Source organism: Drosophila guanche, unplaced genomic scaffold (assembly GCF_900245975.1).
Source record: "Drosophila guanche unplaced genomic scaffold, DGUA_6, whole genome shotgun sequence".
Classification (NCBI taxonomy): domain Eukaryota; kingdom Metazoa; phylum Arthropoda; class Insecta; order Diptera; family Drosophilidae; genus Drosophila; species Drosophila guanche.
Window position 1 is genome coordinate 888 of NW_022995781.1, and position 23606 is coordinate 24493.

Here is a 23606-nt window from a genome sequence, read left to right on the forward strand (position 1 = left end):
TTTTTTTTTTGTGTTTTTTTGTTTGTATTTGTCTGCTCTATATTATTCCCACGAGATGCAGAGAAGGGGAACGGTCAGCCCAGGCAGAAATCCACGTTGCCCGGGTAAGGAATCATTAGAACAGGGGACTGCCATATCCCTGAGCTCTTGTTGCTTGTTGCTAAGTAAAGAGGATGTTCAGCAATGACTATGCAATGCTATAAAGTTTTCTAACTTTGAAATAAAGTATGCATCTCTAAATTCTAAACTTTGTTGACTCAGGCTTTTCAAAGAATAATTTTGGTGCTCGAAAACTTAGCTGCACTGTACAACTCAAGTCACCGAACATTGTTGCCTGGAGAAGGACTTATATGTTAAGGATCTCAGCCAGATCCGAGCAAGCTTTTCTTAAACTTCAATATTTATTCCGATTTGCACAAACAATTTGGAGTAAAACTTGGACCTGAAAAATATCTGAGAAAATTTCGTATTAGAAATGGAGTCACTGGGTCCTGGTAAAAAAACGGATAGTCCGCCTCCAAGGTCGTCACGTCTGGTGTTCCAGCTTCCGACGAGGAATATGGCATTTGGCGAAAGACCAGCCACGAGCCGTGTCCATGCTCCTGCTTCGGATAAGAATACTGCTTCTGATCCAAATGAGCCGCCAAAAGAGGAAAGACGCGGCTTATTCGGACGAAGCAAGAAGACACTGAGTGTGAGCCCGAAAAGGACTACAGTTCCTCATGAACCAATACCCCAAAACCAAAAAGGGAAGACTACGCGTATTCTCTATACCACAGATGAGGAAGTTCGCGACGCTTTACTGGAGTTTGGTGTCTTCATAATCTTTCTTTTCCTTACATCTTTGGGTGAGTAGAAATTTAAAGATTTTCTAAACGAATGGATAAATACTTTAGGTGTAGTGTAGTGAAGTACACCTGTTCATCCTGTTATTTAAAAAGTAGAAGGTTAAAATTATTTTGAATTTTGCAAGGATATCAAAACTTTCAAAGGGATAGACTCCGTTTTATGCTTTCGTGGATACTGAAGAAACATCGGAAATAAATTAATATAAGAGAACCAACTCTTAAAGCAATTCTTAGATCTTAAAAGCCAGAAAACTAGAATTTGTATGTATTTTTATGGCCCCAATCCGTGTTAAGAAACGCATTTTCATTCCAGTTACTCTGTCTGTGCGTCACCCTCACATGTTCTACTTTAACGATACTGTAAAGAAACTGTTTACCACTCGAGAACTGGTTGTGGCTCCATCAGTGACGATTTCTTTTGAGAAGATTCTCACTATCCCAGATTGGTGGGACTATTTGGTGTACAACTATATAAAAACATTGCACGGAGATATGACAATTACTACTCCAGAAAGTAGCCTAGATCCAAATGGAAATTTAACCAGTAGGAGCAACTCTGAATATTTGCGACATGGCACCGCGACTCACTGGAATACAAGGGAGGGATTTGTAGACCGCGATGATAATGAATCCCACCAACGGAACAAGGAAGTTGAAGCACGGACCCAAGATTTCGGGCTTGAAGACGTAGTTGGGAACGCCAAGTCTGAAAGCCTAGACCTGGGTGAACAAACTGTCGATACAAAAAAAGGTCAGGGTGGTTTGGGTGGCATCTCACATCTCCAGGGTCGCGTATTTCTGCTGGAGAACCTTCTACTCGGTCCCCCGCGACTTCGGCAGATTCGTGTTCAAAAGGAGAGTTGCCATGTTAGCGAAGACTTTGTACGACACTTCAACACCTGCTACGCCGCATATTCGGCGGGAGTCGAGGAAAAAACGGGGTTGCACAAAGGTACACAATTTCATTCGATGGGCGCACTCCACGCCACTCCGATTTGGACAGTGCTGGCATTCTATCGAACTGGTGGGTACATTGCCGATCTGACCTATGAAAGGGATGAAAATCTTCGGAAAATAAATAAACTGAAGGACGACAATTGGCTGGATAGTGGATCAAGGCTTTGTTTAATGGAGTTTAATCTGTACAACGAGAATACGGACATATTTCAGAGCGTCAAGTAGGGTTCAGCTTCGATTTAAGGTTACGTGCATTTAAAGTTTCTCTTCCAACCAGACTTCTAGCCGAAATACCCCCCACGGGAGGGGTGATTCCACAGACGCATATGCAAACTGTCAAGCAGTATTCTTTTTTCACCGATCGCAGTCTGACTATGACTGTGATCTATATATTTTGGTACATCATGGTCGCCTACTACACTATCTATGAGATCAATGGATTACGCAAGTCGGGCTGTAAAATGTACTACAAATCGTTGCTTAATGTTCTCGACAGTATTGTATTAGTGGTAAATATAATCTATTTTCGTGGCTTTCTGATCTACCTTTCCATTTTCGACAGTGTTATTAATCGCTTCCCAATCTTCGTTACCATCGCTTCCCGATCATCCTTTCCATTCCTAGCTTTGCTACCTTGCCTTGGTCTACAACGTCTGGCATACCTTCCAAGTTCAATCCCTTACAACTCAGGCCCAGACGCATGAGGGTTATCAAAGTATTGATATTCTTTGTTTCGTGAACATCATCTACGTGGATATGATGGCCATTCTAGCTTTTCTTGTATGGATAAAAATATTCAAGTTTATCAGTTTCAACAAAACACTGGTTCAGTTTACAACTACTTTAAGAAGGGTATATTTACATTTTTAAATTTCATTGGATGTAATATTTGATACGTTGTTTGAACATTTGTAGTGCTCCAAAGATCTGGCTGGCTTCAGTCTAATGTTTGGCATTGTTTTCTTGGCCTATGCTCAACTGGGTCTCCTGCTCTTTGGTACTAAGCATCCAGATTTTCATAACTTTGTCACCTCAGTCTTGACCATGATCCGCATGATCTTAGGCGACTTTCAGTATAATCTCATTGAGCAGGCGAATCGAGTGCTGGGCCCGATCTATTTCCTCACCTACATTCTACTTGTATTCTTTATATTGTTGGTAAGCTTCGAGCGCGAAATGAGTTTTTCCAGTTAATATAAGTATAATTTCTCTAGAATATGTTCCTAGCCATCATCATGGAAACTTATAACTCGGTAAAGAGTGAAATTACGCAAGGGCGCAGTCAATTGGGTTCATATATCTATAAGAAGCTGGCTGGGGCCCTTTACTGGATCATCCACTGTGGCCGGAAGCGACGGGCTCACCCTAACCGCCTCACTATTTCTGCCAATGAGGTTGATCTGGATGGCACGAACGCTGAATTCGAGGAGCCTAAAGTGCTAACAAACATCACCCAAGCAGAGTAAATTTACTTGAGTAAACTTACTAGCCGGTACTTATTTATTCAGCTAAATATATTTTTTAGCGCACGTTACTTTGAAGAGGTTCCCCCCGATGTTCAAAACAAGGAACTATTTCAGTAAGAGCCTCGAAAATGTTATTGATGGCATTAAATATTTATAAAACACCTGGGTTTTCTTTACTAACTCTTAGTCTGACAAATCGCGTGACACTGATGGAAGAAATTCTGGAACAGCTGGTCACCAATATGGATGATGTACTTAAACGCATCGAGAGAGAGCAAGGTACAAGAAAGAACTAACCTCCATGTACATATGCATTCCAGTGATGTATCAAAAATACTGTTTGTTTTTTTTTATATAAAGCATTGGTTAATCATTTGAACATAATATTTATGAGGAATGCGGGAGGGATAGTGGAGTGACAAAGAACACCTGAAGCGGTCATACCGCTGGGTAGCGTCTGTCTCTTTACGAAGTTGCAACGGGAGAATGAGAGTGTCAACAGACCTCCGGTATCAGTCGCAGCCAGAAACTCATACTGAACATATCAAACACATAATCTATTAAAAATAAGCCAAACCTGAATTGACGTGTGAGACGCTTCTTACTCGTCACAACCAGTAAACCCGGAACTCTGTAGTACATCTGATGCTTAGTGGTTTTTTTGCAAATGTTACATTTTAAATTTTTTCTACATATGTCATCTACATCTACATCACTCTTTTAGCTCGCCCCCCTCCCCTAGAGCCACACACTACACGAAGCAAAGTGTAAATGAGAGAATGTGCAAAGAACAACAAAAGCTGCGGGACAGGGTGGGTTTAGCCACTGCAAATTAAGTTCTTCATTGTGGCTATAATAATGATCCAATCGGATCCCAATTTGGTAATCTGATAGATATGGGCATTCCCTACGAAATGGCGTTTTCTTTTATCTTAAAAATTGTAGATGTGGGAGGTTTTCGCCCTTTTGCGTGGGCGGGGCTAATTTTGTAACTACACTGGTTTCACTGGTGTGAGCATATAGCAGTCTGAATGCCAAATTTGGTGGCTCTAGCTCTTATACTCTCTGAGAACTAGCCGACAAACAAGACGGACAGACGGACGGACGGACAGACGGACGGACGGACAGACGGACGGACGGGCAGACGGACAGACAGACATGGCTCTATCGACTTGGCTTTTGATGCTGATCAAGAATATATATATTTTATGGGTCGAAAACGTTTCCTTCTGTGCGTTACATACAACCGTTATTCGCACAAATGCAATATACCCTATTTACTCTTCGAGTACCGGGTATAAAAATTCCAGTTTTTAAAAACTCTTCACAACAAAGTTCTGCCATAGAAAAAAACCATAATTCATCAAAAAATTGGAATGCCTCAAATCTATCAGAAAAAGTTGGTTTGGTTCGAGGCTTAAATAAAATGTGCAATTTGGTGGGGAAGTGTTATCGATGTAGATAATAGCATAGTTTTAGGAGGGACGAATACAAGCTCTGTTGTTACAACATATGTTAGATAGATACATATGTTATGTGAAAAAATGTGTACAGCGGATTGAAGCTTTTGAGCTGGAGTTCGTTTAAATTTTTTTAGATCGAATTTAAACAGATCAAAAGGCTAGGTCGTTCTGGCAAACACCCAGACAGAACGCGTCACAACTTGTATACCCGGTATATGGCCAAGTATGGCCATCGTACCACCACCTAAAACATTCTTGATTAGAAAGTTTTGAATTATTAAATAAGTGAAAATAACGAAAAGTGCACAATTGAGTACATGCGAGTTTTTTAAGTTTTTTATTGTTCGCTATTTAAAAGTTTCACATTTGTATTTATCTGGGATTGCCTATTTGCTAAGGATAAAGTGATTGATATCTACAAAAAAATTGGTTACGTTTGCATTATGCGTTTAGAAGTTATGGGCGACGAAAGTCAGTTATTGTGAACATGTACTCATCATTGCTCCCAACTGTATATACTGCTTGAGTACCGTGTATAAAAGTTTTGTCGCGTTCCGTAGCATCGCCCAACGTTCCTCCACGTTTTATTTGTTTTTCCTTTTTCCAATATTATTTGTTTCACTTTTCCCAAAGAAATCTTTTTTATACTCCCACTTTCGCTTTGCTTTGCTATCCACCCACCAGAGACTTCAGTACCGGCGCACTGCTTCACACATGAACTTCTCGATACGAAATAATTATTTTTTTTGGTAGGTCTGTTTTTAAAATCGACATGAAGCAGCTTACATATCCCTTTTTTATGAGATTGTATTTCTAATACATCACTCACGTACTGATCAATAACATATATCCAACAGGTGTTTATTCTCACAATTATAAAAGACAAAAGAATTGCGCGCTAATACGAGACATAATAGGGACCTAACATCACACAAATACCCAAAAGCCCTCACTCTATTTCGGCAAATTCCGGAACAGTTTCTCCGCCTCAGGGTAAATCTTCCCTTCTTTGAACATTCCTGGACCACCAAAATATTTACGGCATTGCCGCTTGGCGTTCCTAGAGCTCCTACAGGGACAAGTTCAACAGGCAGAATCTGGTTCCAGGAGTCATTGGCCAGTTGCCACAGGCAGTCGAAATTTATAAGCTTCAAAAGGCTTGAAACATTTATCCAATCAAACATCAGACAAGCGCCAGACAGACAGACAAGCACAGGTGGAAAAAGCGTATACAAATGAAATCCAATCATGAGTCTCAGTTAAGTGTGGGTCAATTGTTTGATTAGGCAATTCGCACTCTAAAGCATTTAACCCATTGACCAGGCTATCTGTATCTGTAGAGAAGTGTTTGTGATCAATCAGATAACTTAAGCCAGATGATGTGCGCTGTGGAACAAATCCAACTGCAAGTCTGTCCATAATATATATGTACATATATACACATGTAGCAACTAACATAGATATTGTAGATAATAATTTGTGCCATCGCTTGCCATAACATAAATACACAGTTAAGTCTAGGTTGCGCTTGGCCTGGGTGGGCCGCAGAAATATTATACATAGAATAAAATATATTTGAGTACATAATTATTTTGTCTAAGAACAAAAAAATCTAAAAGTTCACCAAAAGTCGGGAACGAAAGAAAAAAAACACTACAAACATACATACATACACAGCATTATAATGTGGTAATCGTACTTAAATGATTATGGTATTAGTATAACAAAGTTTTGTGACACGTTTTCACGTATTTCACTTATCCGTCGCATTTATGCAGCTCGTGTTTGTCATGCGGGGCAAATGCAATCAATCCTTACTTGAATTATACAAATTAAGTGTAACTTCGTATAAGTAACAAACCTAAAAATGTATACAAGAAATATATATTTAGTTAGAAAAATGCCTTGCAAATAAAAATTACCTAAGTATTGCACATATTGGATAAAAACACTCAACCTGAATCATTGCGTGCGAGCAATCGCTAGAAATCTTACAAAAAGATTGTAGAATTAATGTTTATAATTGATAGTTTGTAAATATTTATTGATAACTAGCCTATCGAGTAATCGCTACTTGTCTTTGCTCGTTTACTTAGCAGCTATTTCTTCATTTCGTCACGTTGTTTATTCAATTAAATTTTGACAATACTAATCGGCTAATCGTTACATATACGACTAGTTGCTTATATATTCATAGCTTGTTTTATGTTTCGTTAATAATAGGCTTAAGGGAACAAGGCTTGCCTTGTTTCTCGATTAACCACCTTCCTATCAAATATATGTTATCTATCAATCATTCTCGATTGCTCGCTTCTTATCGCTTATCGATTAATATCTTTCTTATCGATTACTCGATTGTTCACTGTTTTTCTTCTTTGCTTTTTGTTTGCATTGTACAAGCTGCCGAATGGGTTTAAAAATGTTTAAGTGTAACAAGGAACTATATCTATAATGTTGGCTAACTCGAATGTTATCGTAAGAATATCGTAAGAATTGTATATATCGGTACTGTTATTATTGTTTTTTTCGAGTATGGATTTTTGAAGAAAGTGGTTGACTTGGGGAACTGGTACTTGGGCGCCACCCGTCTCTGTTCACATAGCTTATGTGTGTGTGTTTTTTTCCGCTATTTTCAAAAGTTTCGGGTTTAGTTGTTCTCTTGTATTTGATTCTGCATTTGGCAACGCTTGTTACTATGTCTTTCGCACTTGGTTGTACATTATTTGTAGGTATTCTGTATTATGTTTGTTTAAGATATAAATGTTAGATTTATATGGGGAGTTACTACACGGAGTTACCAAATTCACTCTATATATTTATAAAATCATAAAAATACACACACAAATTAAATTGTGCTGTGACAGTTTGCGTAAACATATTAGAAAATCTTGACCTAGTCTCGCTTAAAAATTACATTAAAACTGTACGTTTTTTTGGTGTATGATTAGTTAGGAATGGAGATGGGGGGGTTACATAAAATTGCTGGCATATCTAGAAGATAATCTCCCACCTCGTTTTTTCTGAATCAATGTACAAAATGGTTACATATAAAATAAATCGGGTTGATTGGGAGTTTTAATAAATAAAAATGAGTGTAAGTGGGTTTGTGGATTGTAAAACATAACAGTAATAGAATTTAAAATACAAATACTCTCTCTCTCTCTCTCTCTCTCTCTATCTATCCCTATGTCTCTCCCTATGTTGTTTCGGTGATTTCCTGATTTGTTGCTTCTTTTTGTTGGTTATGTCGACAACTCTGTGCTACCGCGCCGCATCATGTTGAGTTCGCTGAAGTCCATCTCAGTCGATTCAATCGACTGAATGGATGCACTGCGCAGCTTTGTACCCGGCAATTTTCCGCGACTCTTCAGCGCCGTCAACTGTTAGGGGACGGAAAGAACTTATCAGTTTAAAGATGTTTAAAATTAAAATAATTTGGAAAAACCCCAAAGAAAGTAACGCTCTTTTTACAATTATACAAGTTAAGCAATCATTTTAATGAAAAAACCACTGGATTTTGACTCCCCTTTGCAGAAATTAAAATACATTTGAGGCCTACATAGAAAGCTTATTCCTTTTTTGTCAAATTATTTGAAATAAAAACTGCAAAGGGTATTCAAAAGTCTAGCAATTCTTTCATATCTTCTATATATTTTGCATGCAATTACTATCTCTGATTGATTTAGAAGTTAGTTAAGCAAACATCGAGATGCAAAATACCTATTTAAGTAATTAATCACTATTGAATAATGTTATGCGCATGCAGGCGTGCAGAATAATAGCATTAGTATTATAAGTGTTTTTTTCGCCAAGACACTCCCGAAAAATTGAGGTGCGAGTAAATGAATATGTAAACATACGTAAACATCAAACGAAGACGGTTAAAACGTAAACATCAAACGAAAGACGGTTAAAACAAACAAAAACGGCTTCTATTGTGAAACAACTATAAGTAAAATCTATTGAAGAGATACGTAGAAGTAACTTTTATTCTCAATTAATTCACGCAAAGGAAAAAGGGTTTCGTCTAGGCTTGCAGAAACGTTTCATGCCTGGGCTAAAAGAAAAGGTTCAGGCCTACGTTGAAAGAAAAGATTCATGCACACGCTGACAGGCACGTCAGCAAAAGCGTGGCAAAAAATGCAATTTACAGCTATTTACTTGAATAGCAACGGGAAAATAGAAAGAGGCAGAGTAGGGAATAATGGGAATGATGGGTAGAAAATAATGGAAGTAGAACATGCTACTGTGGCACAAATGGAAACTAAACGATATTATACAAATAAATAGAACGCATATGACCATGCCTAAATTATTATTTCAAAAAACATTTTATCATCAGATTTTTTCATAAAGACCTGTCGTATTTTTCTGAAGTTTTGTTTTAAATTGGTTTTTGCAGGGTGGTTTGCAGGAGGGGAGCATGTTGCATTGTAATTGAGTTTGGAATTAGTTTAACTTGTTGTAACTTTTTTCGGTTTCAGTTTGTTTTTTTTGTTCTTTTTCATTTCGTTTTGTTTTTATGTTAATTTGTTTCATTTCGTTTTCATTTTTAGTACATTTTTTTCTTAATTCGGGCTAAAAGTTAATTTTAGCTTATCCATTTCCACGGCTCAGTATCGGGGCTGGTTATTGGCGTGGGAAACTATAAGTAAACCGACGACAATGGACAATATTTTTTATTTTTTAGCTTTGAACAGAATAGAATGAAACAAAAATTCAATGGGCTACTAAAAAAACATAAAATTACACTACCCGACACGATTTTTGCTCAAGGAAGCAAACCAACTTTGTATCAAAGATAAGGGTCTTAGAAATGGTCTGATCATTTTTTTTTTTATGTCAGAACTTTTTTGAAGAATTTTTAAATTAAGCTGGGAAATATTAAATGTTAAAAGGCTAAAATATTGATATTTGTGAGGTATTTTTAACGACATTTTTGACTATAAAAACTCTGGAAAAGTTGAACAAAAATTATACCCTGGGTTCTTGAGGAAAAAAATTTGGATTTTGTCGAGTAGTGTTATCATCGGGGCTTACACTCGTTGACTAAATGGGTATACAAATATTCGGAAACAAAAGTAAGAACAATTTTAAGGAAAAAATGGAAGGCAAATAATGTTAACTCCCTTCTATACATGATTGAAGCACTTTGAAGCTAGCTAGTGGGAGGTCACACAACATTTATGGGTGTAAATAATAGCGGCTGTGAGTGAGTAGCCTCGAAGAGTAGCTTGATCGAGTTTTACAGAGCTCCCTGATCCTTGATCGAGTATAATGTGCTTTCTGTGCATCGATGAAACATCCTTCAACCCTCTCCAGAGAATACAGACAAAGTTTTTGGTTTTTAAATGAAGCTGCAAGGAGTGTGTTATACTCCTTGCTGGTGTGCTCCTAGATCTTCTTTTCTGTATGCTTTCTGCACAAAACACAGCTGTGTGCACAGCTATAATGTGAAGTTTGTTAACAGGCGACCAGAAAAGAGCCAACGAAAGAGCAAACAAAAAAACTCAAAACAAAAACGGACAAAAGGAAAACTCAAACAACGAGAAGGGACGTGTGAGACGCTTCTTACGCGTCACAACTTTTATACCCGACACTCAGTACTACATCTGCACCTTAGCGGTGTTTTGTTAAATTTTTTTTCAACTGTCATCTACATCTACAACACTTCTTACACCAACACGCTCCATTAGCTCGCCGCCCTTCCCTAGACCCACACACTGCAGACTCGCGGCAGAGGCAGCACCCGCACACAAAAAAAAAAAATAAGCTGCGGGTGGGTTAAAAGTCGGCAGAGGCCGAGTGAAGCAGAAGCAGAGTGTGACAGAATGTGAAAGGAACAACAAAAGCTGAGGGACAGGGTGGGTTTAGCCACTTCAAATTAATTTCTTCATTCTGGCTATAATAATTATCCAATCGGATCCCAATTTGGTGATCTGATAGATATGGCCATTCCCTACAGAATGGCGTTTTCTTTTAACTTCAAAATTGTAGATTTGGGAGGTTTTCGCCCTATTGCGGGGGCGGAAGGGGGCGTGGCTCATTTTTTAAATACACTGGTTTCAGTGTGAGCATATAGCAGTCTGGTGGCTCTAGCTCTTATAGTCTCTGGCTCAAACAAGACGGACGGACGGACGGACGGACAGACAGACATGGCTCAATCGACTCGGCTATTGATGCTGATCAAAAATATATATACTTTATGGGGTCGGAAACGTTTCCTTCTGTGCGTTACATACAACCGTTATTCCCCGCAAATTGTTGTGAATTGGTTAAAGGTTTGAGGTTAGCTGCTATCGTTTGGGCAACTCCACTTGCAGACTCTCTCTCTCACCTCCGCCTTTATGTCGGCCAGTCTGTCCTGCAGGTCGCGCACCTTATCCGATTCATCCAAATTGGCACGCAGTTCGCCTTCAGCCAGCATTTCCGAGTTCTGATTGAAATGAAACAAAAGAGAGTTAGGAAAGGAGAAAATACAACAAATACAAATACTCGACATACGAAATACTTTTCCGCTTCGATGCAGACCTACTCTTTTTGAAAGATATAGAGCTTATAATGTTATAATAGTTTGATGATACTATTTTTTTTTCTATGGAATTTTTTTTTTATAAATTAAATTATTATGTTTATGTTTAAATTATGTTATTTTTTTAAAATATCTCTTTAGAGGTAGTGGTCCTTTTTTCACATAACTTAGGTATCTTGAATCTGGTTTTAATGAACTTAGCCATTCTATAAAGCTGATGAATGCATCTATAAACAGTTACCGACTGTTTTGTTGTTTTAGCTTACCGTTTGAAAAATATTAAGCTTTGAAATGCAAAAATGTTGATTTTTGACTTTAAAAAATCTCGAAAAAATTAAATCCTCTGTCCTCTTTAGGTGCATTCGGCGTCGATTAAAGTATTGCTTATAAAAATTTATGGCTTAATTTCGACATGAGTCTATCAGAAAAAGTCAGTTTGGTTCGAAAAAATTGCGATTTTGTTGAGTAGTGTAATCAGAGAGTTGCAGTGCTTACCTTGGTCTCCAGTCGGGATATTTCCTGTTTCAGTTCGGCCACCGTTTGGCTCTGTTCCGTGAATTTGATCTTCACATTCATCAGTTCATCCTTCATACGAGATTCCAGATCCGAGTATCTGTAGGGAAGATTATAAGTATCTTTATGTTGGTACACTTATTTTTTATAACATCTGGCTCTTACCTGTGCTGCTGTTCTCGCGCCTTATTGGCCATATCCTTCTCCCGGGTAACGGCCATCTCGAGCTCTTCTTTGAGCTTCTTTTGCTCCTCGTCCTGGCGTCGCAGCTGGTTGGTGGATACCTGCACTTGGGTCTCCAACTCCATGACCTTGAGGCGCAGCTCCTTCAGCTCGGTGAGTGTCTCCATCTCTCGTATACGTGTGGTCATCAGCTCCTCCTCGAGCTTTTGGGTTAACTCGCTGGACTTGGAGCCCTCAAAGAAATTGGTCAACAGCTTCTTGGGCGTCGAGTCCAGCGCTTGGGTGTTCCTTTCACTCTCGCTGCGCTGATTCTCGGCCAGCTGGCGCTGCCACTGAGAGCTGAGTTCCTGCACCCGCTGCTTGAGATCCTTGAGGGAGAGTGAGGCCTCCGCCTCGCGCAACTTGCTGGCAATCAGTTCGTCCTGCAGATGCGCCACCGAGTTGTCCGGCGTTGTCTCGCGCAGTGTCTTCTTGTCCTCCTCCAGCTCCTCGACCTTTGTCTTAAGATTCCTGATCTGATCCTCGCTCTCGGCCAGACCCTGACGCACCTTCACTAGCTCTTCCAGCAAACAGGAAACCATCTCGTCGCGCTGCTTCAGTGCCTCCTCCTTCATGCACAGCTCATCGATGGACGACTGGCGCGAGTTGTTCTACATTTTGTTGGGTAACATCATTTATCATTAAACTTCTTTCATCTATGAATGAATGGGCGGTTTTAGGGCATGCGGTGGCAGTGTTTAGCTATTATACAAATTAAACTCGTACTATGACTGATAAGATACAGATACAAATTATTCTCTGGCTGCTACAGATACACATAATTCGGCTACTTAATACTAAGTCACGCACACGGATTATAGGTGGGTTTTTATAAAACGTTTCCAACCCCATAAAGTATATGTATATATTCTTAATCAGCATCAATAGCATCAGAGACTTTAGGAGCTCGTGCCACCAAATTTTGCCTTCAGTCTGCTGTATTCTCACGCTGAAACTAGTGCATTTCAAAAAATAGCACCGCCCCCTTCCACCCCCACAAAGGGCGAAAATCTGCCCTTTGCTTTGTACAATGGCTAAGTTCATAACAACCAGACGTAAGATACTTAAGTTATGTTACAAAAAAAACCAGACTTAAAAAATTCTATTAAAAAAATGTCTGCCATAGAAAAAAAATTATCATCAAACCATTTCTTAGTCCCATATATTTCATAAAAAGTTTGTCTGGATCGAAGCGGCAAAATTGTGTCGAGTAGTGTTATCTCTTTTACGGTTTAATTCTTAGATCTAACAAACAAAGACTTTATCTAATACAAACAACCAAAAAAGCATGCACAAAAATAAAAAAAATAATTTATACATATTTATGTACAATGTATACTATACATATAATTAATGAGTGGAATTCACTTGGGATTTTAGGAGAGGAAGGCAGGTAAGCTTTGGGAAAGTTACGCATAAACTACAACAACATTTTGATGTCTTTTTCTCTTTTTTGAGATACTTACGCTTTCGATGGATACATTCTGTTTTTTTTTTTTAATTTTGGGTGTGTACATTTTTTGTTTTTTGAATAAAGCGAACATTTTGTGTGTGAAGCACCACAACCATAAAGTAAACCAAATAAAATAGAAAAGAATACAGAAAAGATTAGAAACATAGTCCGTTTTAGTTACAGGAAACAATCAATAGAGAGTGAGCGGTAGGGAATCAGGTGGTGGAACAGATGGCAGTAGGTCGGGCGGGATTGCACTTACATTCTCCTGCAGCCGTAGACTGAGACCACGAACCTCCTCATTGGCATTCTCTAGCTGATGGGAGACTTCCAGATAGGAACGTCTAAGCTGCATCAGTTCCGTTTGAATGGCATAGCTAAAGGAAAAATGATTAGAAAGAGTTATCTAAAGATATTAAATCTCTTCCCACTTACCTTGTTTCCTCCTCTTCGGCACGTGAGACCTGACCTCGCACCAGGCGATCGGCCAGCTCTGCACTCTCCGCCTCAAGCAAATCATTTCGCTGCTTGAGCAGACAATTCTCGCGACGCAGCCGACGCAATTCCACCATTTCCTCCTGCTCCTTTTTCTTCAAGTCTTGATACTCTTTCTCCATTTTTTTCATGCGCTTTGTATTCAGCTTCTGGGCATAGGCGAGATTGAAGAAACCCTCCGGATCGGCCTCCACACGTCCGGGCAGCTCCTTCTGGAAGAACTTCAGCATGGCCTCCATGTCCAGGCAGAGGAGCGTCTCCTTGCCGGTGAGGAGCAGGGCCAGTGCCACCTTAAAGATAAACTCCATGCCCTCGCTGAGGAAGACGTCCATGATGCGGCAGCTGAGGTTCACATTCAGCGTGGTCGTGTAGAGGGTGAGGAACCAACTAGATGCGTACATCGTTGTCTGGAAGCCCTGCTGCTGGAAGTGTATGTGCATGTCGGGTATCTGCTCCTGCACGAGATTCTCCAGCTGGTACATGCACAGACCCAGTTCGGACATCGATGGCTTGAACATGTGCCGCATGCGATGCTGTTGCATTATTTGCACGAGCACCGCGAACGCCTCCTCCTCGGGCATTTGCATCAGCAGCAGGCCCACAATGAAACCGGAGCCCTGGCAATAGCCCACCTCGCGATCGTGCAGCGAATACGCCTTGATCACATTGAACAGTGCCTCCTGGCCGGGCCCGTCCTTCTCCTTGAAGAAGTCCACCTCCGGGTAGGTGCGCGCAATGTCGCGGCGTATCACCTTCTCGCAGGCGCTCGTCGCCTTGATGTACTCCGCATACTGTTTCTTGTCCGCCTCCGCCGCTGTGCTCAACTGTTGCCACACAATCGCCCGAAAATGGTGCGGTATGCCGCGACGCACCAGCTCGCGCACACACGGATTTTTGCGCTTCAGTGCCCCTTCCCAGTCGTTCAGAATGGTGGCCCATGTTGTCCAGATGTCCTCCTCAGCCACGGAATTGCCGCCTGTTGGAAAAACCACACATTTAATTAGTTCTCGAATTCTCAAGGGAGTGGGGGGGGGGGGGTCGAAGCTTCAGGGGTTTATCATACGTCGCATTATAGCTAATTTATGCATTAATTGGAATGCCATTTGTAAATGGTTCTCCGATTCGGATCCAGATATAAAGGAAATCGCTCTCTTCCTCCACACGCCCGGGAGAGATCAGATATTTGTGGGCGCTTTCAACTTTCCACTTTTTCGATAATTTGATAGCTAAATAAAACCCGACTACGATTGTGGAATGATTGATGAATGATGTGGTAAAGGCACAACTTTGTGACTAATTTGTTCCAAAAATGTTTCCCATAAGTGAAAGGACACGATCGATCGTATGTGAATGTGAATTAGGGCCGGCAATTGGTACTACAAATTACTTACTCGATGTGAGACTAATCTGACTCGTGTCGGAATTCTTGCGACTGTGCGTAGAGTGCAGTGAATTGAGTGACTTGGCATCGCTCTCGATGAGCTTGTTTGCTGCCTCCAGTTTGGCCAACAAATCCATTTCAGAGGTGGGCAAATTCTCATCGGCTGTGGGAGGTTGAGTGTTACTGTTGCTCCCAGTGACCTTCACGTCCATCTTCGTTTGGCTCTCCTGTGTTGCGGCAATTGTCGTGGCTGTCAGGGTCATAGCGACGCTGACGGCAACGGCAATGGCGATAGCGACCTGATAGTAGCGTAGTCAAAGCTGGCACACAGACAGGCACAGAGAGAAAGAGAGAGACAGAGAGTTGTATTTCTGAGTGTGTGTGTGATCTTTCAGCAGGGATTCCTGATCCTTTGATCTAACAGCAACGACACATGATGCTCGAATTCTTCTGTTTGCGATGCTCAGACGCCTCTTACTGAAATTGTCAGAAGAAAGTGGAAAAAAAAAAAAAAATAGTTAAAAGAAGTAATAATCTTTAAAATAAACGAATAGGAACGTTTTTGAGACCGCTTCGTATGCGTCACAACTTTTACACCCGGTACTCAGTCAGTATATATGAACCCTATTGGTTTTTTTCGAATTTTAAGAAGAAATTAGTATTTCAAAAGTATAAGAGTCATCTTGATCCATCTATTTTCGTACATTTTGTTTCTCATTTCTAAAAAAGATGTCTTTCTCGTCACTTCTCTTCTAACATCCTTCTTAAGTACTTGGCATTAAACGCGACAACAATGCTGTGCAGAAAAGCACAGGAAATTTGCCGTTTCGAAACGTTATCGAAGTGCTCTCGCCGAGAAGTAACACCTTCCGCCCAGAACAGTTATCAAAATCGGAAATAGCTGGAGAAAAAGAGAAAACCAAAAAAACTTTTGCTTTTATTTTATTCTTTTACTATGTTTACTATTTCTTACATGTATTACATGTTATTCTTTCATTTTCTTTTATTTAATTTTATAATGTTTTTTTTTTTTCTTTCTTCTTCAAATTTTTCCATTTCATTTACATTCCATTTCCATTTTTCTTTTATTCTGCGTCTTTTCTGATTGACTGCAAGGCAGTAAGAAGCGAAAAGAGAGAGATAAAGACAGGTAAAGAGCGCCGTCATTATCGCGCCAATGATAACCGAAAGTTTTTTGTTGTATAAACTTTAGTTCGTTTTGTTGTTTTTTTGTGTAGTGTGTGTTTCGATTAATCCGACATTCCTCATTAGAAGAACTTGTTTTATAGATTGATTATATTTCATTAGCTTGGATTTAACTTTGGTTTCTGGTTTAGATTTTTGAATGTTCTTTTATGGGGGTGAAAGATCGAATGGACTGATCTCTTAATTGCTTTTATTGACTCATTGTATATACTGATACCGTATATGTATAAACTGATCCCGTTCTTAAAGTATCTGCTTTGATTCTTGAATGCACTGCCGCAATACGTGCTAATCGATTACATTCTTTTGGTGGTTCAATGCAAAATTATATCCCATTCTTCACACTGCAGTATTATTGTGACAAAGCCTCATACAACCTGCAAACTGAAATAAAACCATAAACAAATATAAATTAACCAGTAAAGTCAGCTATAATGAGAATTGAAATATTTACATACATATGTAAAATGGGTATGTTCTGGTGCAGCTGTCACTTTAATGTAAGAACCAAAGTGGCAACACGATAAGTTCAGAATTGTGTAAAAGCCTTTTCCTAAAATAAAACAAATAAATCTGCTCGCCATTAAGGGGTATGCTCTGGTGTTTTATCAGCTATCCCTTTCTGACAGAGAGAGAGAAGAGCCTGTCTCTTTGGTGGCTGCCACTCCCAGTCGATATTCATCTATCTCTGCTGTTGGGTTTGGGAATTGAAAAGCAAAGTAAATTCATCATCATGCACAGGGATACATCATACATACACATGTACTTATTCATTTACAAAGATACATACATACAATGTAGGTCAGGAAGCGATAAACAATAGAGTGGCTAAGAGCCTGGGGCTGGTTTTTATCGGTATGTCTGTGTCAGTGTTTCTGTAAAGTGCATGCAGTCGGTGGGTAACCACTTAAGTGCCACGGGCCCCCTCTTCTTCGTGATCCATCAAAAGCCACATGTTCTCCATTACACCCAACTCCCCGCTGAAGCACCGCTTAAGACCTATGAGGTGGGGAGTTTGTCTGTCTATGGTTTATCTATGGGAGGCTCTGGACATTAATTGAAGGGGCCCTCTGAGTGATTCATTCTGGTGGCGGTGGTTGTGGATGAATCAACCTGCAATCCAGATATGAATCAAGAGTAATCAGACTTTTTCCACTGTACCCTTTATTATTCTTTAGGATTGGGTTTCCGTGGTAGCTGTAAGTGCTCTGCACATCTGCTTTTAAACGAATTTCCTCCCATCCTTAGATTTCAGTTTAAAGCTAATTTCTCTTCTTTTTTTTTGCCCAATTGGAAAGCAGATCATTTTCCATGTCAGTGCAATTTACCTATATTCCTTAAAGTTGTCTTTAGAGACGAGCTGTAGTTTAAGCTTACAATCAGTGGAATATGCTAAAACGTGTTTACATTAATCTATGTATTAAGCAGTGAAGGAAACCGAATATTTTTATGACTTTACATCGAAGCTAACGAATGACTATATTTATTAACTATCTGCTTTTGCAGCTGTGGGGACTCTACCCCACCCTCCCCCCTCCGAAATTGGCATAAAAATACGAAAACAATATGAAAAACGAGAAGGGACGTGAGAGACGCTTCTCACGCGTCACAACTTTTATACCCGGCACTAAGTACTACATCTGCACCTTAGCGGTGTTTTGTCAAATTTTTCATTTTTTCTTCATCTGCCATCTACATCTACAACACTTCTCACACCAACACGCTCCTTTAGCTGGCACCCCCTTCCTAGACCCACACACTGCAGACTCGCGGCAGACGCAGTGGCCGCACATGGTAGAATTCCTAATAGGTAACGTCGTCAGCTGGGCTTATTCACCACGGGCACCATGGGCTTATTCACCAGCTTATTCACCACGCTCTCTCAGCTCTCAGAGAGACAAGCGCTAAAGAGAGATAGCAAACGTTTTACGTTCTGCACTCTTCGCTTTTATTGTTTCTGCTGACAGCAAAGTTAATATTTGGAGCAACAAATATTTTGCAGACATGTTTGTTTCTAAAAAAAATTTAATTGAATAAAGATTCAATTACATACACATTACATTACACATCCAAAATAAAATAGTAGTTGCATGCATATTTCATTGTCTTCCGCTTACGTCTTCATTCGTAAACAATGAAGAAAAATAAGAAGACAATGAAAAAATCGTGCGCTACACAACCTCTTTCGTCGACGTTTGGCAAACGACTGACAAGCTGGTGTACCTCGAATGAGAAGGCACTGTTGTGAATCCGTCACCTTGTTACTAGTTTCACCATGCCCTAAACTGCGAAATAAAATAGCTCATAGAGGAGTCAAACTGACCTAAAAACTGGCTGCATAATCAGTAAAGGGGATTGGCTCCCAGTGCCTTCGGCTCTGGGTGAGAGAGCCTTCGGCTGAGAGTTTGGCGTTTGGCTCTCTTGAGCATTGAACGCAAAGCAACATTCACACATTTTGCTCTCCCTCTTTCGCGCATTCAAAGTTTAAGGCAAATTGCAGCTTAAATGTGCAACAAGGATTGACAACTTGATTATAATTTTTCGAGAATATTGATTAAGTGTCGCAAAATGCACTTTTATTTTTGGATGTCTATAATCATTTTGCCTGTCGTAAATCTGTTGGGTTTCTATTTTTAAGTGAAACTCAATTTAAGCTTATATTTTGGCCTTTGACGTTGACTAAGTGCGAGTGGTGTCATTCAGGCCTATGAAAGTAATGAGGACGAGGGGTGAAGCAAAGAATAACAGAGTGATAGTTGACAATATCTCTGTTGCAGTGTTACTCATATGGCAGTAGTGTTCACATACAGGCTAGACATAGTCAGAAAAAGAGACAGCCGTGTGTTTGGGTTTTTTTTTTGTTGTTGTAGAAAATATATTATAGAAAAAGCCATCAACAACAACAGATAACTGGGGGAAGAGAAGATAAAGACATACTAATATCTCCATCGATACGATACGTGTTGATTAGATTTCGACACGACACTAAAACAACAACAAAAGCAACAAATAAAGCGCCCAAGATTGTGCCAGCGTGTATGCGTGTGTGTGCATATGTGTGCATATGTGTGTGAAATCAACTGTAACAGCAAAAGCAAAAGGCACAACAGCAACCGATGTGCAAATCGTAAAATCTCCATTAAAAATAAGGTTAGTGTTGACCCTCGCCCACGGGCCCGACTCAGTACGAAAAGCGCACAGGAAGCGATCGGTACGGAACGGAACAACGGTACGAAACGACACGAAAAAAAAAAATAAAAGCAAAAGAGACGCAAGCTCCGACGGTCATGAGAACTCGCATGTAGAAAAATAATTATTTCATTTAATGGAAAACACATTAAAATAATAAGGCAAACAATCATATTAATCCAACAAAACAAACCTAGGCAAAGGCCAGGCCAAAAAATAAACGGGTTTCAAAACCTTTCTCCCCTCCCCTCTCCCGCTATCTTTCCAACCAACATACATATGTATGTATGTATACTGATCTTCATTTTGCGCCATCGACTTTTACGGTTTGTGCTTGTGGTTGATTTTATTGTTGTTGTTTTTTTATTAGTGCCAAAGACAAGGTTAAAAAAGACTCCACTCAAAAATAAAGAGAGATAGAGCGAGCGAGAGCCACCCACGGTGCATACAAAGAAAAGCTGCACAAGGTGCAGAAATACGACAAACTACTCCAAAGCCGGCGAGACATAGAGTGAGGAAGAAACAAACATAGACAAACTTCAGAGAGAGAGAGAGGATTCATAGACATACACTTCAAAGAGTAGAGAGCACAAAAGCGAGCGAGAGATTGAGAGAGCGTGCTCATGACAGCCACAACGGAAGCCGTGGCCGCGGCCGCCATTGCCACCACTCCCGTCCAGGAGCAGACTGCGCTGCATCCCACTCACCCCGCTAACAAGATCATGTCGTCTCTGCCCTCCACCCCCACAACCGCCACCACAGAGACGAGTCAAGCTTTGAGCGAGATCTTCTTTGTGGAGAGCAGCCGCCGAAAGCACAGCATTAAGATTCAGGTGAAGCTCTGTCCGGAGGGCGTGTACCTGCGACGTGAGACCGATCAGGATGATCACATCAACGAGCAGCTCATACGCATCGATGACATCATTGGTTCCCGGTATGGTCCACGCCTGAAGAAGCGACCACGCGGCGGCCTCACTTCGTGCAAGAATCCAAGCGGGGATGCTACACAGGAGCAGGAACAACAGCCAGATAGTGATAACAGCGCCTACCTATATATCTATGCGTATCTGAAGAAAGAGAAGCCCCTGCGCCGCGTGCAGACGCTACGCATTCTGCGCTTTCGCTCGAGCAACGACTACGCGGAGAATCTGCAGACGGCAGAGCTCTGGCATCGCACCATACGGGATCACAAACAGCGTAACACCACAATTATCGACATCTCAGGCTCCATTTTGGGCTCTGGCTCGAGAAAACACCTGTTGATCCTGCTCAATCCGAAATCGGGCTCGGGCAAGGGCAGAGAGCTCTTTCAGAAGCAGGTGGCGCCGCTGCTCACTGAAGCTGAGCTTCAGTATGATCTTCAAATCACAACGCATCCCCATTATGCCCAGGAGTTTGTGCGCACTCGCAAGGATCTGCTGGAGCGTTACTCTGGCATTGTGGTGGCCTCCGGCGATGGGCTCTTCTATGAGGTCCTCAACGGCTTGATGGAGCGCATGGATTGGCGTCGCGCCTGCCACAATCTGCCGCTAGGCATCATACCCTGTGGCAGCGGCAATGGTCTAGCCAAGAGCGTGGCACATCACTGCAATGAACCGTACGAGCCGAAGCCTATTCTTCATGCCACGCTCACATGCATTGCCGGGCGGAGCACTGCCATGGATGTGGTTCGTGTCGAGTTATCCTCCAAAGATAAACACTACGTGATGTACTCCTTCTTGTCCGTGGGTTGGGGCCTCATTGCCGACATTGACATCGAAAGCGAACGACTACGCTCGATTGGAGCCCAACGATTCACACTGTGGGCCATCAAGCGGCTCATCTCGCTGCGGACATACAAGGGCAAGGTCTACTATCTGCCACACCCCAAAGAGGAGCAGGAGAAACCCATCGCCGCTGCAGCTGCTTCTGTTGCTTCCCACCAAGAAAAGGAAATGGAAAAGGAAGCCCCAGTGCAGCTGTCAGTGGAGGTGCCGGCTCCACCGAGCAGGCCCATCTCGTTGCCCCTTAACCTCAACGGCGATGTCGGAAGTGTCAATGATTTCAGCGAATTCAGGGATCTGCCCGAGGACTTCAACGAGGAATCCGAAGCGGACCCGGACCAGTTTGTCGATGCCCTGTCCTTGGATCGTTCTATCTTTCGCCAGCACGCAGACAGCTGGCACTCGGCAATGTCCCGCCGCACCGCCTTCTATTCGGTGGGGGGCCAGAGCATCCGCTCGAGTCGCAGCCGGATGAGCGTGCACCAGCGGATTGAGGCGGCCAATGCAGAGTTTGCGGAGCTACTGCCCTCGGGCACTATACCGGGACTGCAGATGCCATTGCCTGCCGCCGATGGATGGTTCTGCGAGGACGGGGATTTCGTGATGGTACATGCCGCCTACACGACGCACCTGTCATCCGACTGCTACTTTGCGCCCGAATCCCGACTGAACGATGGCATTATCTATCTAGTGATCATCCGCAGTGGCGTGGGCCGCCACCAGATGCTTAACTTTCTGCTGAGCATGAACACGGGCACCCATCTGCCGCACGGCGACGATGATCCCTTCATTCGCGTGGTGCCTGTCAGGGCGTTCCGCATCGAGCCGTGCGGTAGCGATGGCATCCTGGTCGTCGATGGCGAACGTGTCGAATATGGACCCATACAGGCGGAGGTGCTGCCGGGACTGATCAATGTGATGACCACCAATGGACAGTGAGCGATATATCGATAAAATTATGGTAGCTATGCGACATTAGATATGTGTTGCAGATCATAAGAGAACAGTTACTACGCATGAGCATTTGTCGATAATTGTCTACGTTCGAAAGACATTATTCCATCATCCAATTTATACGATATATTAACGTAAATGTACGCAAAAATGTTAGTTATTCGATAAAGCCCATTCTTTTGTTAGCTATATATTAGATTTATTATTAAAAGCCAGTCGATTTCACTAATTAATGAGATATCGATAGGGCGATACCTGTGCTTTCATTCCAAAAAGATCATGACACTAATCGATGGTAAGCTTACTGAAAATATGAATTATGTGGATGGAGGGATACACATGTGCATATGCATGTATGTACATATGTAGATAGGTTATTTGATAATCGATTTTTAATGGGATCGTTACCAGATCGTTCAAAGCTATGAAGTGCACACTCTCTACAGTAGATCTGCAGAAAGATCCGTCAGAAAAGGAAAAAAATACTTAAATAACACTACTCGACACGATTTTGCCGCTTCGATCCACAAAAAAATTCGGACTTTAAAAAATCGGGCAAAAGTCGAAAAAAAAATATGTGTCCCCACTACCTCTAAAAAAATCCGTTACAAAAAAATACCAGACTTTAACAGTTTGTTAAAATAATTTCTGGCACGGAAAAGAACCAGATCTTAAAAAAAAAAAATTAAAGCCCCCAGAAAAAGCCTATCAGAAAAGGCGGATTGGTTTGAAGAGGAAAGAAAAAGGTGTATTTTGTCGAGTAGTGTAATCAATTATGTTGGTTTCCACTAAAATATATTTTTTTTTGCAAACTGTTTATTATTTTAAGACCAAGATAAAGCAAATAAAAGACTAAACAAAATACATATAAATATGTATGTATGTATGTACATACAGTTGTGTTCAATGAAATAGTACTCGGGGCAATCGGTCCGATGTTCAAGAGGGATGCCCATTAAAATTCAAACTTCGACGACCAGCTTATGCCAAAGGGATTACCGAAAGCACACATAATCTATATTAAATAGTGAATGCTCTGTCCCGTCTGTACATATTTGCCCTGCGGGCTGGGTGGGTGTCAAGTAGCTTAGAGCTTTCACTGTGTCGCTATGAATCAACATATCATATCAGAAATTATCTCTGACAGGTACTTAAGTCCGCGGC

General features: G+C 41.1%; 3 protein-coding genes across 6 annotated transcripts in view; 2 read left to right on the top strand and 1 right to left on the bottom strand.

Annotated features, from left to right (window-relative positions):
• The first annotated feature begins 475 nt into the window (after positions 1-475).
• On the top strand, positions 476-3594 carry LOC117591437 (polycystin-2-like). The gene is made up of 8 exons (XM_034284700.1): positions 476-848; positions 1162-2026; positions 2083-2314; positions 2430-2657; positions 2721-2963; positions 3020-3267; positions 3331-3384; positions 3459-3594. Exons 1-8 carry the CDS (start codon positions 476-478, stop codon positions 3565-3567), a joined length of 2352 nt encoding a protein of 783 aa, XP_034140591.1. The 3' UTR covers positions 3568-3594.
• Positions 3595-5128: 1534 nt separating this feature from the next.
• LOC117591431 (ecotropic viral integration site 5 ortholog) overlaps positions 5129-23606 on the bottom strand; it is a 30694-nt gene continuing 12216 nt past the window's right edge. Inside the window, exons 2-9 of one of the 4 annotated variants that reach the window (XM_034284692.1) lie at positions 15341-15807; positions 13890-14925; positions 13717-13831; positions 13468-13485; positions 11945-12612; positions 11762-11879; positions 11072-11170; positions 5129-8114 (exon numbers count right to left, since the gene is read on the bottom strand). In XM_034284692.1, the coding sequence (XP_034140583.1) occupies positions 7977-8114; positions 11072-11170; positions 11762-11879; positions 11945-12612; positions 13468-13485; positions 13717-13831; positions 13890-14925; positions 15341-15593 (2445 nt within the window). In that variant the 5' untranslated portion in view covers positions 15594-15807 and the 3' untranslated portion in view covers positions 5129-7976. Of the gene's footprint in view, positions 8115-9234; positions 9380-11071; positions 11171-11761; positions 11880-11944; positions 12613-13467; positions 13486-13716; positions 13832-13889; positions 14926-15340; positions 15808-23606 lie in introns of those variants that run through there. The other 3 variants (XM_034284694.1, XM_034284693.1, XM_034284695.1) reach the window with 3 other exon arrangements.
• On the top strand, positions 19708-22961 carry LOC117591432 (sphingosine kinase 2). Its single transcript, XM_034284696.1, has one exon. It carries the CDS (start codon positions 20349-20351, stop codon positions 22425-22427), a length of 2079 nt encoding a protein of 692 aa, XP_034140587.1. The 5' UTR covers positions 19708-20348; the 3' UTR covers positions 22428-22961.

Bases quoted from the DNA above. Each gene is read 5' to 3' on its own strand.
- LOC117591437 (XM_034284700.1), top strand. From the start codon at position 476: ATGGAGTCACTGGGTCCTGGTAAAAAAACGGATAGTCCGCCTCCAAGG. The intron at 2,027-2,082 runs GTAGGGTTCAGC...TCTTCCAACCAG, and splicing joins GACATATTTCAGAGCGTCAA to ACTTCTAGCCGAAATACCCC. The intron at 2,658-2,720 runs GTATATTTACAT...GAACATTTGTAG, and splicing joins TTACAACTACTTTAAGAAGG to TGCTCCAAAGATCTGGCTGG.
- LOC117591432 (XM_034284696.1), top strand. From the start codon at position 20,349: ATGACAGCCACAACGGAAGCCGTGGCCGCGGCCGCCATTGCCACCACT.